We start from the raw sequence: 13,177 nt of genomic DNA on the forward strand, positions 1-13,177 counted from the left end.
TGAGCATTTCAAAATTTCTCTTCCAAGCCACAATTATACCCCCTCGTAAATCCATTGCCTCAATGTAAGAACAATTCGGATTGAAATAAGAGGGCAAAAAACGCAAGGCATAATTTAAATTGACTGAATTAAGTTTCGATTCTTGAAGCATACAAACATCACAACGAGAAGATCTAATCGCTTCCCGAACCACATTACATTTTTTAGCACTACCTAATCCCCGCACATTCCAAGATAAAACTTTGATTTTTTTGTAATTCATTTAAAACGAAAATTACAACACAAAACTAAAATCAAAGCACTTAGTTTACTCTTCATCACTGTCCAATTCGTCCTCAGGGTCAGGATCGAACCGCGCGTGGTCATCAAATTCCTTCTCGGTTTCCTCCAGCTGTGCCTTTTCCTTCGCCAAAGCAAGCTACCTTTCGTTATTGTCATCCTTTAGTGCTTGAAAAACAGATTCCACGGAAACTCCACAACCTTCAGCAATTTTTCTGCTATGATCCTTCGTCACCTCCACTTCGTAAAAACCGGCCGGATTGAGATTGATTTCAGCTAGGTTGCTTGGCAATTGCTTCTTAGAAGAGGGGTTTGTTCGCTTAATGCCCCCAGCTGGTCTTGAGGGGATAGTTATATTACCCGTTGGTTTTTTAGGGTATTAATAAAAAGGGCCGTACTTTTGAGTATCCAATAAATTTATACATATATTCTTTGAGTAGTATTTGCAGCTATGTAGTTCCTAGCAAAGCTCATAATTAAATTTGGAACATTGTTGTAAATTTTATGTCGTTTGATAAATTGTAAAAGTTTTCATCAAACTTCATAATTTTTTATGTATAATTTATGTGTAAAATTATAAATTATATTTCGATTGCTTAATTTAAAAAAAAAATACAATTTGATCGGAACACTACATTTTGCTGGAAAAGAATTGATTTCAATTCAATAGTATTCAATTGACATGATTTCCAATTGAATTTTGTTGATCGGAATAAAAATAGAAAAGAATTGAATTCATTTCTAGTTTTTTATTAGAAAGTCTATATAATAGAAGAAATTGATTTCACTTTAAATAAAAATGACACTTTTATCCTTTTATCCTTGTGCTTAGTGTTTCTTTTGCTGAAATGATTTTATGCTTCATTAAAATATGTGTACTGGTTTTCTCTGTTTTTATTAATATGTGTACAGGTCACATATATATTGATACATTCAAACCTCTTGTTACAAGTGCTACATGAGACCCTTTGTACCAGAAAAACTGATACAACCAACCAAACCCTTTTGTACCATATTTACAACAGAACCGAAGGAATTTAGAAATAAATACTTTAATAAGAGTACTTGATGCCACTGCTCAAGCGAAGAGGAAGAGGCAAAGAATTGAGGGTTAACATTAAAGTTGAGTGTTAATAATAGAATCAACATCTCGTCTAAGTCAGTAAAATAGAACATCTCATATAACTTAAATTTTCATTTTTTTTTTTAGTTTCTTACATGCCCGTAGGCTCCATACATCAGAATTTTGAAATAAAAAAAGAAGATAAAAACTTGGATGAGTGACCCCAGTTCTATCCCATGAATTCATCTTACTCATATTTGCTAATGAGTGCGCCATCTGAAGTATGACATAATCATATTCCTAGTCTAGAAAATTAAAAGGAGTTGTCTATGGTGCTATGCGTAGCATAGAGGGCATTCGTTAAGTTTTCAAAATCTTAACGGTCGATCCGAACTGTTCAACATGTTCTCCATATGAATATGTACTTGCAAACCAAATTTTACATTTTTTAGAATTTTTTTACTATTTTTTTAGATATGTAGAAAATCACTAGATCTGAATGGTGCAGAATTTTCAGATCAAGTGATTTTCTACCTATCTAAAAAAATAGTTAAAAAATTCTAAAAAATGTAAAATTTGGTTGCAAGTACATATTCATATGGAGATCATGTTGAACGATTCTCCATATGAATATGTACTTGCAAACCAAATTTTACATTTTTTAGAATTTTTTTTACTATTTTTTTTAGATATGTAGAAAATCACTAGATCTGAATGGTGCAGAATTTTCAGATCAAGTGATTTTCTACCTATCTAAAAAAATAGTTAAAAAATTCTAAAAAATGTAAAATTTGGTTGCAAGTACATATTCATATGGAGATCATGTTGAACGATTCAGATTGACTCTTAGAATTTTAAAAACTCAAATATTGAGCCGTTGCACGAAGACCCTCTATGCTACGCATAGCATATTAGCATTTTTCTAAAAGTAATGCCGTCTAATTTTCCTTTATCTGTAATACCATCATTAAATTTGGTAAAAGTATAAAATATGATACAGTTCACTTTCGACGAACTATCTTTTTCAATCTAAATATTAGACAAGGACTCTAATAATTGAATATACTTGAAATTGACAGTTCACAACTATTTATTAGACACATATATAAATGTGTACATGTAAAGCATGACCAATTTATGCCTCAACAACTAAATCAAAGATGTAATTGCAGAATAGAAACCTAATTTAGGAGATAGCTTCAACAATTAACTCCATCCACAAGGTTGAACTAACAAGCGCAATGACCATAGATACGTCACACACACACAAAAGCAAAGGACGAAAAAATTTGGATTGTTAATTATTGAGATTAACTACTTCGAGAAGCTCAGAGTTGAAAATCACACCAGAAGTGCACAACTGCGCGCTTAGAGTGACTTGCGCTAGCCAACCTCGTTTGACTTTCCTTTTTCCTCCTTCACTGTTATCGGAAGCTGGTTGAAGAAGAACAACTCACTTGTAGAAGAAGAACTGCTGCTCAGACGATGTATAAGAAGCGGAGGAGGTTAGCGCTGGAAAAAAAAAATCGCCATTTTTTAGCATAATGAATTCTCGCTGAATCTCATCAATTTTGACAGGAAAATTTTGGTGCGGAAATTTCCCTCCAAATCACGGAGAATGAAATTGTTTCCCACTACTTATTGGGTTTTGATCAGAAAATTTCAGACTACGTCAATTCTATTTCGCGTTTTAAAGGGGAATTTGGCGTTCCGATCAGAGGGTTATTGTTATCAAGATTATCAAATTAATCCTTTATTACTGGATCACAATTGATCTCCACCCATGAAACTATTGGGTATGAGATCTCATGAAATCTCATTATTAATCAATCACAAAGGATATATATCCACCTTTAAACTATTGTCAAATTAGAGCACTTTTTTTTTATTCTTAATTCTTTGGAGTCAGAGAGCCAGGATCTTTTTTTTTTTGTACGGTACTGAAGAAGATTGTGGACTTTCTGGATTCAGAGAGGACAAAATAATTTTCAAGAGAGTAAAGAAAAATTGTGCCCGTATTTTTTTTCTCTGTCGCTATAAGAAATTAAATAACATAGATAAAATAAAATTAATCATAATTTATATATTTTTTTTCTTTTAAGAAGAAATGTGGAGGCCATGCCTTCAGATTCTATTTATCAAGACAAGATATCAATTTTATAAAGTTTATTTACAAATTGAAAAGAAACTTTTTAAAAAAAAGTAATAGAAAATAACAAAATCCTATCACCAATGTTTATTATTTCTAATGTATATTAAATCAATTGCGATACTCTTGCTGTATTTCTCTTGCAAGAATTGCTGGCATTTTTTTCTCCCCCTTAAATATTTGTGCACATTGTAGATCAATATTTTATAACGAATCGCACTCCTACCTGAAAAAAATCCAAACTCGACTGACTCAAAATTAATAAACCCGAATCCGAGATGAGCCGGGCTGGCTCATGAACCCATCGCAACCTCTTTCCTCCCATCGCTCTCTCCGTCTCTCGCTCTCTCGCCTTTGTCGCTCTGTCACGTCGTGGCTGGTGCTCTCGTGCCTTAAATAAGCTTATTCTTCCCAAAACTGTTTCGAGGCTGGAACATACATAGGAAAATTTGGGATCCAAGGTTGTGCAAAAACTCCAATTTTTTCACCAGTACCAATTTTCCAAAGAAAATGTTGCTGAAGGCTTGAGATGTACCATTTGGCGCCACAGCGTTGAGCAAGCCTGTTTTCTATTTTCCAAATGTTTTTCGCTACCAAAGCTTGATTCATTTCTTTTAAACTCCTAAGTCCCAAACCGCCCATCCCTTTTGGAGTGGTGATTGTCTTCCATGCAACACAAGGCATATGTCCTCTGTCATCCGTGCCTCCCCAGAAAAAATTACGCATAATTGCATTTAGCTTGCTTATAACCTTATTCGGCAAGATAACAGTTCCCATAGCATATACGGGCAAACTCTCTAGGACTGTCTTCAGAAGAATTAATCTCCCGGCATGGTTAAGAAGCTTCGATTTCCATGAGTTTAATCTATTTTCAAATTTTCCCACAATATAGTCGAAAGATGCATTACCCGCAACTGACACCGGGCACCCTAAATATTTTTCCCCACCTGCAGCCTCATTTACCTTAAAAATATGCATGAATTGCAGCTTGGCCGGATCTTGTGCATTGGAAGTTTGGAACTAAACCAAACTTTTGATTTTGCCTCATTCACTTTCATACCCGATATCTGACAAAAAGTATCTATGATTGAAGCAATTTTCTCCACCTCATGTTGTGAGAGTACCCCCATGAGTAAAAGGTCATCAGCAAACATTGAACTTGTCAAAGATGTTGCTGTTGGAGCAAGCTTGAGAATAAGCTTATTTATGCTTTGTGGATGGGTCGTGGGATGAATCTGGAAAGGCCGGTGTGGGTGTTCTGTTGCAGAAAGATGGAATGACAGTGCATTGGATTTCAAAGGCCATTCAAGCTATAAACGCAAGCCAAGCAGAGGCTAGAGCAGTGTTAGAAGGATACAAGCTTTTAATGTATTATGCTAAGGGATTTGGCACTGTATTATCTGACTCGGCAGAAACAGTGGCATCATTAAAAGGTGGGCTTCCTATTTTATATGATTGGAGGTCGTATTATGAGATCTGGAGTGCCTGGGGACTTCAAGCAGATGCTATGACTAGTCTAAAAACTATACATTGTCGTAGAAATTAATGAAGAGGGTTTGAAGATAGCACATACTTTAGCAAACTATGGTAGGATTTATTATTGGGATATAACGGGTAATGCAAATCCTGTATTCAATGTTTAGGAATCTTATGTAATTGGCCTACGGGCTGTTTGAATACCAAAAAAAAAAAAAAAACTGCCGTGCCTTCTCACTCATCTCCGAGCGTGGTTCCAATTTAGTTGTCCTAAACCCAGGTTAGTTTGGAGCAACAACCCTAGTTTTTCTACAATTTTATTTTAGTTTTGTATTATTTCGGTTCTTTAACCTCAAGTAAGCTTTTAAATTGTCTACATTGGCCTCATTAGAGCAATTAAACAATAAGATGGGCTTGGTTTAGTACTGTTTTTCTCTTACCAGTACATACTAAAACTGGTTGTTATGGTTACCTATGTTTGACAGTAATTAATCTTATTGTTTGCTCAACTGTTTGGACACTAGGTTCTGCAAATGTTCAAGTAGGATTTGCACATCAGCAAGTGCCATTTAGTGTATGGCATTGCATCGCTCGATATTTTAAGCCTCAGAGTGATGGATCGAAGCACAGCTTTTTACAAGATGAGGCATTTTACTTCTCTAAAACTTTCAGAGATTCATTTTTTAATGCTATATATAAAATACTGTAATACCAGGTGTTCCACCGGCCAGGTCTCGGGACCTTTCAGGTTTTTTCTCCTTGTCTTTTGGTGTTTTAAGTGAGATGTTGGTGAGTCTGTAAAAGAAAATTAAGTCAATTTGGCACCCTGTTGCTTGGGTCTGATATATTGTATGTATCAATAAAAGTAGTATGACAAATTGATAATCATTTTTTGTAAAATACTGATACATCCTTTTTTTGTAAAAGCTGATTAATGTTTGTCAATAACAAAAAAAACTACTTTATTAAGTCGTTAAAGAACTTTCTTTTATAATATTGTTAAGTAGGCAGAAAACATCAACTTAAAATATGAGCCGACTCGTGAGCCGGGCCGAGTCGAACCAAGTGTTTACATGAGCCGAGCCGAGCCGAGGCGATCTTTTTCTTTCAAAACCGAACTGAGCTAGAGTCGAGTCATTTTGCTACTCTCATTGAGCCGAATCTTGATCATTAGCAGCCCTACATCTAGAACATAATCTTTTTACAGGATAAATGATAGAAACAACAGAATCTATTTATGATTTTGGTTAGATCTCCGTGAAAAATTAATTGACTTTTCAGTCCGTTGCCTAGATGATTTTTCTGCTTTACCTGTTTTGACGGGATGTATCTATGAAATAGATGCTCTACTGTCTCAGCATTACCAGAACACATGTAAGAGATGCTAGGCGCACGCCATCCTCTCTCTTAATGATATTGTCCATTATCAAAATCTTATTTTGAATCATCGTTTACTTGGAAATTTTATAAACTCGGTGGTTCTTCGGGGCCCAAAGGTTAATTCAACTTGTGAATTCTTTTCCAAATCACTTCATGATGTTGTGAATCGGTAAAATTCAAATTTTGTGTTTCTTGTTGCTGCTAACGAAATTCGAAAAAGGCCCCAGAGAATGTAGGCAATAGTTGTTAGTTTGGGATTATTCTCGTGGTGGTACCGGATCACATATGTAACTGAATAACTGAAACAGTTGGTTTGCTAAATTGGATAGCTGGATTTCCAGTCTTTTCATGTTTACATTTCGCTTGTTCATATTTGAACAAAGCCAACAAAGCCAGCCCCAGTTTCTTCCCTGTCATGAAATCTATACAAACAATATAGCACTCAAAGAGTAAACAATTTTGCACCATTTACCAAAAGAGATCCTCTTAGGTATCTGAATCGCTCAGTATGGATTTCAAAACTATTGACCAACAAATCTATTCAGCATGGAACTAGACTGTCCAACGACGATATGGACTCGGGGAGAGAATGGTTGAGAAAAGAAGAAATCACTTTAGGAAAGTCCAAATAACTTATTAGGAAAGGGCACAATCTAACCCACCCAATCTAAAATCAAGCAATTCTTCAAAGGGTACCATCGCATACCAGCACTCCTAAGAAGGATCGAACCGCAAAATTGCACAATGGAGTGAAAACAAAGACAATATCTATCTCCCTAACAAGCAAAATAAATAAATAAATCTAGAAATTTAAGCTATGGTCCTGTTATTAACAACACAACCGCCAAAAAAACAATGAAAGAAAGAAAGCAAACTCCGGTGTCCACAGACAAAAGATGGCCACTAAGGTGCTGATCACTTCTCTACTTAGCTAAGTTGGTCTCCATGAAGAAGCATACAATATAAAGGAACATCTAGTTACTCATTTTGTCTAATTCAAGATGAAGAAGAGGAAGGACCAGGTTCGTGAATTTGGAGTGAAGCACGAGACAGACTTGCTTCTAATGCATTTAACTCATCAATATCCAGCTCGTCGTCGTCGTCGTCTTCTTCGGCGAGTAGCTCCTCTGCCTCTTTGCTCAAAGATGACGATGAATTAGGTCTCTCTGGTTGTGCTTTATCCTTGCCCTAAAAAAATAGCAAATATACAAATCATGGGAATTGAATTTTGACGGACCATTGTCCCAAAACATTCTCACAGGACTTAAAAGGCCTGTTTAGCATAACCAATCAGAAAACCTAACAAGAATTTGACTTTTTCCCAAGATAGAAACCGAAACATTTGACGTAAAACATAAGGAAAAGATAACTACCTCCTGTCCGTCAGCCTGGCCTCTTCCTTCTTGCCTATCGTAAATCTCGTAAGCTTCGACATCATCAATGAAAACACTTGCATCTGCAAGGAACAGCTCACGACCACTGAAAAGAAGTATAGACACAAGCCAATTAGCCCAACCATCCAGTAAGTACCTGTGTATGACTACTTTGCTATATCTATATTGAACTACAACCATACTAAAGACCAATGTTTGTTCCATATTACTTTTGATATCTTTTATCAAGTATGAGGTCTACCTCATATAAATAATATTCATCCACAATTAGAGGGGTCAATGGTACCCTTTTATCCGTTAATCTGACCCGTATCATATTCGATAAGAGGGGTACGGGCAAGGTTTATTTTCTCATAAGCTTATTGGATACGGGTAAGGGTACGGGTAAAGACTATTTCACACCCGTTACCCTATACGGTAATTATTAAAAATAAAATAGTGTATACAGATATATATTTATACGGGGAAGATGCATGATATATATAGTTTTATTCAAGGCCCATATATATCTATTCAAAGGCACCGTTTTATCCGTTTACCCGACCCGATCCATATTCGATAAGATGGGTATGGTTAAGGTTTTTTTTTTCCGTTAGCTTATCAGGTATGGGCAAGAATAACGTTTTTTTTCCCATTAACACAACGGGTAAGGGTATGAAAAATGCTTCCACCCGACCCGTTTTGTACCTGTTGACACCCCTATCCACAATTACCTCATGCGGTCATTCTTAGCCCGCTCTGCCTGCTTGACAGCAAGGCCAGCATCTCTTTCATCTTGTTTTTTCTTCTTCCATTGCATAAAAAGCTCCGGTGTCAAAGGTGTGGACGCTGTCAGTTTAGCACGCTTCATAAAAGGAAACAAAAAACAAATAGGTGATTTTGTCAGCTTAAATTCTTTTTTCAAATAATACTACAGCATATTATTTTAGTTGACAAATATGAATTTGCATACCTTGTCTTCAATTTCTTCTTCTACAGTTATCTTGTCGGCCTCTTCCTCAAGTAAAGCCTTCATTTGAGACTTCAACACATAGCCAGGAGGAAGTGCATGTCTGTAATGGCAGTCTTTTCCTCCATTGGGGCAAACCCAAAACCAACCATATTGTTTCTTTTCCACTGCATCAAGGAAGTGTTTGCATACCTAAAAAACAAAACAAAAATTAAAAAAATAAAGAGACAATTTAACAGTAAATTTAACAGTAATACCAAATTTTTATGGTGGAAATGATCTGAATCAAGTATTGCGGTTCTGATGACAGTGGTAAAAAATAAAGGCAATAAATAGTAAGTGATATAAACATACAATGTCAGTGGGTTTGTTTTGGTTGTACTCCTTGTTCTTTGATGCAACAACCCTCTCAAGTGTCTCCTGATCCCAATTCTCCATGGAATCTGAAAAAAAAAAAAAATACACGATGCATTAATTAACATACAATTGAGAATTCAAAATGCTAAAAGTGAAAATTTGAAAAGTCAAGTATTTATGTCAATCACCTTCATCTCGCTTGTCACTGTAGATATCAATCTTTTCACCCTTCCTCTGGACATTTAGATCATGCGAAAATTTGCACTTAAACCCTTTCATGCATTGACCGTGCTTGAAGAACTCACACAATATAGATTTCGGATCAACACCTTAACAAAACCAACAACACTAAGTGAATTGCGTGCAATGCTAACACTGCCTTCAGATTTTTATAGCATGTCACATGTAACTTTTTCAGGGCAAACATGCAATTTGCATCTTTTTCTAATGAAAAGTTAAGCAATGATTGTTGGCACTTGAACTTGAATTAAAACATGACATATACCAAGAGGAACTTTCGGCTGGCTGACAGCAACCTTGAACAAATCATTGAGCTCCTTCTCCCTTGCCTTCTCTTCATCTTTCTTCTTCTGCTCATAACGTTAAATATTACAAAACAATTAACTATCAATCAGCAAATATTTACTGTCAAATTTCATAAAAAATCAGTAAGATAGTACATAATAATGATACTACAGCAGAATTGAGAACATTAGCAGTGTCTTCACCTCCATCAATTTTTTCTAACACTTAGCAAATTCTTTGTAAAGGGAATTAAATCTGTTTCAATTAAAAATAAAATGATTCTAATTTATATATATATATATATATAATTTTCTCTATTTTCGTAAGATCTCCAAGCACTTTCAGAATAATAACAAAATCAAACACTCGACCTAAAACCAGCTTCAATTTCAAAAAAAAAAAAAATAGATGTGAAAAACAGTCGCTAACCTTTGCGGCGAGCTTGGAAGGGTCGACTTTGGGCTGTACGTTTTGCTGAAGAGCTTGCACATATTTCTGTACGTTCTTTGATTTGTTCTTATTCTTCAATCCGAACGTCTTATCCTCTACAACTTTTTGCTTTTTCGCCAAATCTGTCTTGGATTGCTTCGGCGGCATCCTTCTCCCTCTTCACAATAAAAAAATAGCAAATTGAGAGAGATCAGCGGTGTAGGAGGTCAAAACAAGGAGGCGACTGTTTCTCGTCGGGTTTCTTGAGTGGTGATTGTGGTATGAGGTCTAGATTGTTCTATTGCGGGGAGGAAAGGAAGATAGCTGCTTTTTTTTCCACTTTTTTTTTTTGGGGGGTTTCTTTTCCGGCTATTGCTGTGACGAGGAATTGGGAGGGGAGGATGTGGAATGGATTCATCATCTCTGAGCAGAATTCCCTGTTTATATCTGTGTCACGAGTCACTCAAACAGTTTTGTTATGTCTAGAGGTGCGCTACACAGAGAATAACATGATGTGTGACATAGAAAATATGTTATAATGGCCTGTTAATGAAGTAGGGTTCCACGTACACGTTTTGTTGGGTCGGGCCAAATCAGAATAGATGCTAGGGATATTTTCTTCCCTAGTATGGCCCAACAATTAGGGAGTGCGGGGTGGATCTGATGGGCCGTTCGATACGCATTAAAAGTCGTACGCATCTTAAAATTATTCGCATAAATTTTGATACAGATACGACAGTTTTAATTAGAGAGATAGAACGAGAGATTCAGGCAATTTTCATTTTCACAGAGGCAGAAGATCGATAATTTATTTTGAAAAAAATGGAGAGAAATATCGAAGTTTTAAAAAAGGTCATTGGATTAGACAGTTTTAAACGTATTAGAAAGTAGTTTGAGGATAATCCGGAGATAGAGATCTGGGATGTCGGAATTTTTATTTCTACCATATTTACAAAAAAAAAAAAAAAAAACCCAAAACATTGGAATTTGAATTTTATCCAGACCGCAAGGGCAGTCTAGAGGCCTCCAAATAGATAATTTACTACTTGTGCTTTCTTCTTTTATTGTTTGTTATACTTGTAAATAGATAATTCAAGTTTGTCCCATTTTACTGCTTATGTTACAGCTATTTTTGATTCTATATTATGAGACATGCCCCAATCTATATTTAGTACCGAAGTTCATCTTTTGTGGTTATTTGTGCTTTCAATTATATAGTATTAATTGTTTGATTCCCATCAAACTCAGTTTCTATAATTCTATTTTCAAACTTTCAAAAATAAAACAAAATAAAATCAGCAATGTTCCCGATCAAATTACCATTCTAAATTGGATAATTTAACGAAGGTTAAAATGTGCATGAAAGAATAACCGCTCATTAAATAGATACATAGTGCAACATTAGTCCTAAAAAAATAGATATCAAATTAAAATAAGAAAAGAACGGCACAATTTGGAAACATCATTGCCCATTAAAAGAAGGAAAAAGTACAATCATCTGCAACACTAAGTTAAATAATTGACATAATCAAAATAAGTATCAAAACTACTGGAAAAAATTCAATAACAAAAATTATAAGCTGATTTACAATTCTTGCACTCCACATATAATGCGTGCATGGCGGAACTCAATGCCTTTCTTGAATAAGAGGTTCATCATTTTGTTGAACACTGCCCAAATCAAAAGGCTGTCAGAACCAGCCTAGTGAGTAAGGCCGATAGTCCGTTCTACCTTAAGGATCTTCGTCACATTTTCCAAACCACCATATAAACCATTGCATGACTTAAGGAGATGTTTTACATCAGATACGTCATGGCCAAAATAGACAGTGATGCGGTATAAGAACTTTTGCAAATCATCCGACAGCTCTTGTCCAGACATGATCTTTATTAAAAATGCAAGATCATAGGCCCCATGAAAGGTTAACCGTGTTTTATTAGACATGAAAATTAGTAACCTGGATTCCCAAAATAACTCTGCAAAATATATTCGGGTCAACGCCCTCAGTTTTATTCTTCAAGAAGTCAATTCCTTGCAATTTTAACAACTCAATTGAGCTCGGATCATGTGAATCAATCTCAGGGTCAAATCCACGAAAATTAAATTCCCAAGTCATAGAATCATCACCATCTCTGTTGGAAAGAGTAATCCCCAATTGTATCAATTTAAGGTTATCAACATTTGCCTTGACCTGAGAGTAACGTTGTTCGGGGGAGAGGTTCCTAGGGTGTGCTATGGTCTGGTACACCAACCCAGGAAATTCGGTATCAATTGTCACATACCGATATGAGTCAGCAACCTGATTTATGATTGCAAATTTCATTGCAAGATTATGCTGGAAAACAGGTCGCACCTGCGCTGCCCGACTAGACCTTGCTCGGTGAAGAGCCATATGTGTTTCCTCCTTTGTCAATTCTCTCTCTATGTCGCTCTGTTCTTCAAGTAGTCTCTCTATCTATCTATCTCGCTCTCTTCAAGCCTATCTCTCTCTCCCTCTCTTTCTATATGCGTTGTGGTAATGAATTGCATTATTCCTCTTTGAGCCGTATATATAAGAGGGAAGAGGTACTATTTTTTAGTAATTGGAAACTACACTCCTATTTTGGCCTTCTTTTGAGATCCAATTTTAAACGAGTTACCATTTTAAAAAACTATTTATGTCCACCGCCTTCTTTAAAAATACTCGATTTAACTCTTTCTCATTTAGGAAAGCTATTAAAGTATAAATACTTCCTATATTTGTCAAAGAGTACTCTTTTGTTTTTGCCTCCAATATGTGATACTTGAAATATCAGTTCATTGGATCTTTTACTCTTTTTTAGATCGAGAATAGATGATATATGACGCTAAATATATACTTACATTTGACACCTCTCATTAATGTTATCTTAAATTGTCACCATCCTACCTTTATAAAAATCTTATTTAGGCATTTTTTACCTATATTGTATGGGAGCATGATATCGCCACAATTTATTTTTCTAAATTAAATAAATATTTTTATTAATAAATAAAGCACCACGATAACTACGTACTAGCTAGTGGTCAAAGAGATTTACATACTTTTGAGTATCCAATAAAATTGTACATATATTCTTTGAGTAGTACATATTTGCAGCTCTGCAGTTCCTAGCAAAGCTCATAATCAAATTTAGAACATCATTGTAAATTTTAT

At 35.4% G+C, this 13,177-nt stretch overlaps 1 protein-coding gene and 1 pseudogene across 1 annotated transcript; both read right to left on the reverse strand.

Moving 5' to 3' along the window:
• Window positions 1–7,071: 7,071 nt before the first annotated feature.
• On the reverse strand, window positions 7,072–10,411 carry LOC144574033 (Zinc finger C-x8-C-x5-C-x3-H type family protein). Its single transcript, XM_078323858.1, has 8 exons — window positions 10,002–10,411; window positions 9,553–9,637; window positions 9,236–9,376; window positions 9,045–9,133; window positions 8,694–8,882; window positions 8,455–8,585; window positions 7,721–7,826; window positions 7,072–7,535 (listed from the first exon to the last, which is right to left on the reverse strand). Exons 1-8 carry the CDS (start codon window positions 10,167–10,169, stop codon window positions 7,344–7,346), a joined length of 1,101 nt encoding a protein of 366 aa, XP_078179984.1. The 5' UTR covers window positions 10,170–10,411; the 3' UTR covers window positions 7,072–7,343.
• Window positions 10,412–11,703: 1,292 nt separating this feature from the next.
• Window positions 11,704–12,394, reverse strand: LOC144547741 (putative CCR4-associated factor 1 homolog 11 pseudogene; annotated as a pseudogene).
• Window positions 12,395–13,177: the final 783 nt, after the last annotated feature.

The sequence above is a fragment of the Carex rostrata genome, chromosome 2, assembly GCF_964058835.1.
Source record: "Carex rostrata chromosome 2, lpCarRost1.2, whole genome shotgun sequence".
NCBI lineage: Eukaryota > Viridiplantae > Streptophyta > Magnoliopsida > Poales > Cyperaceae > Carex > Carex rostrata.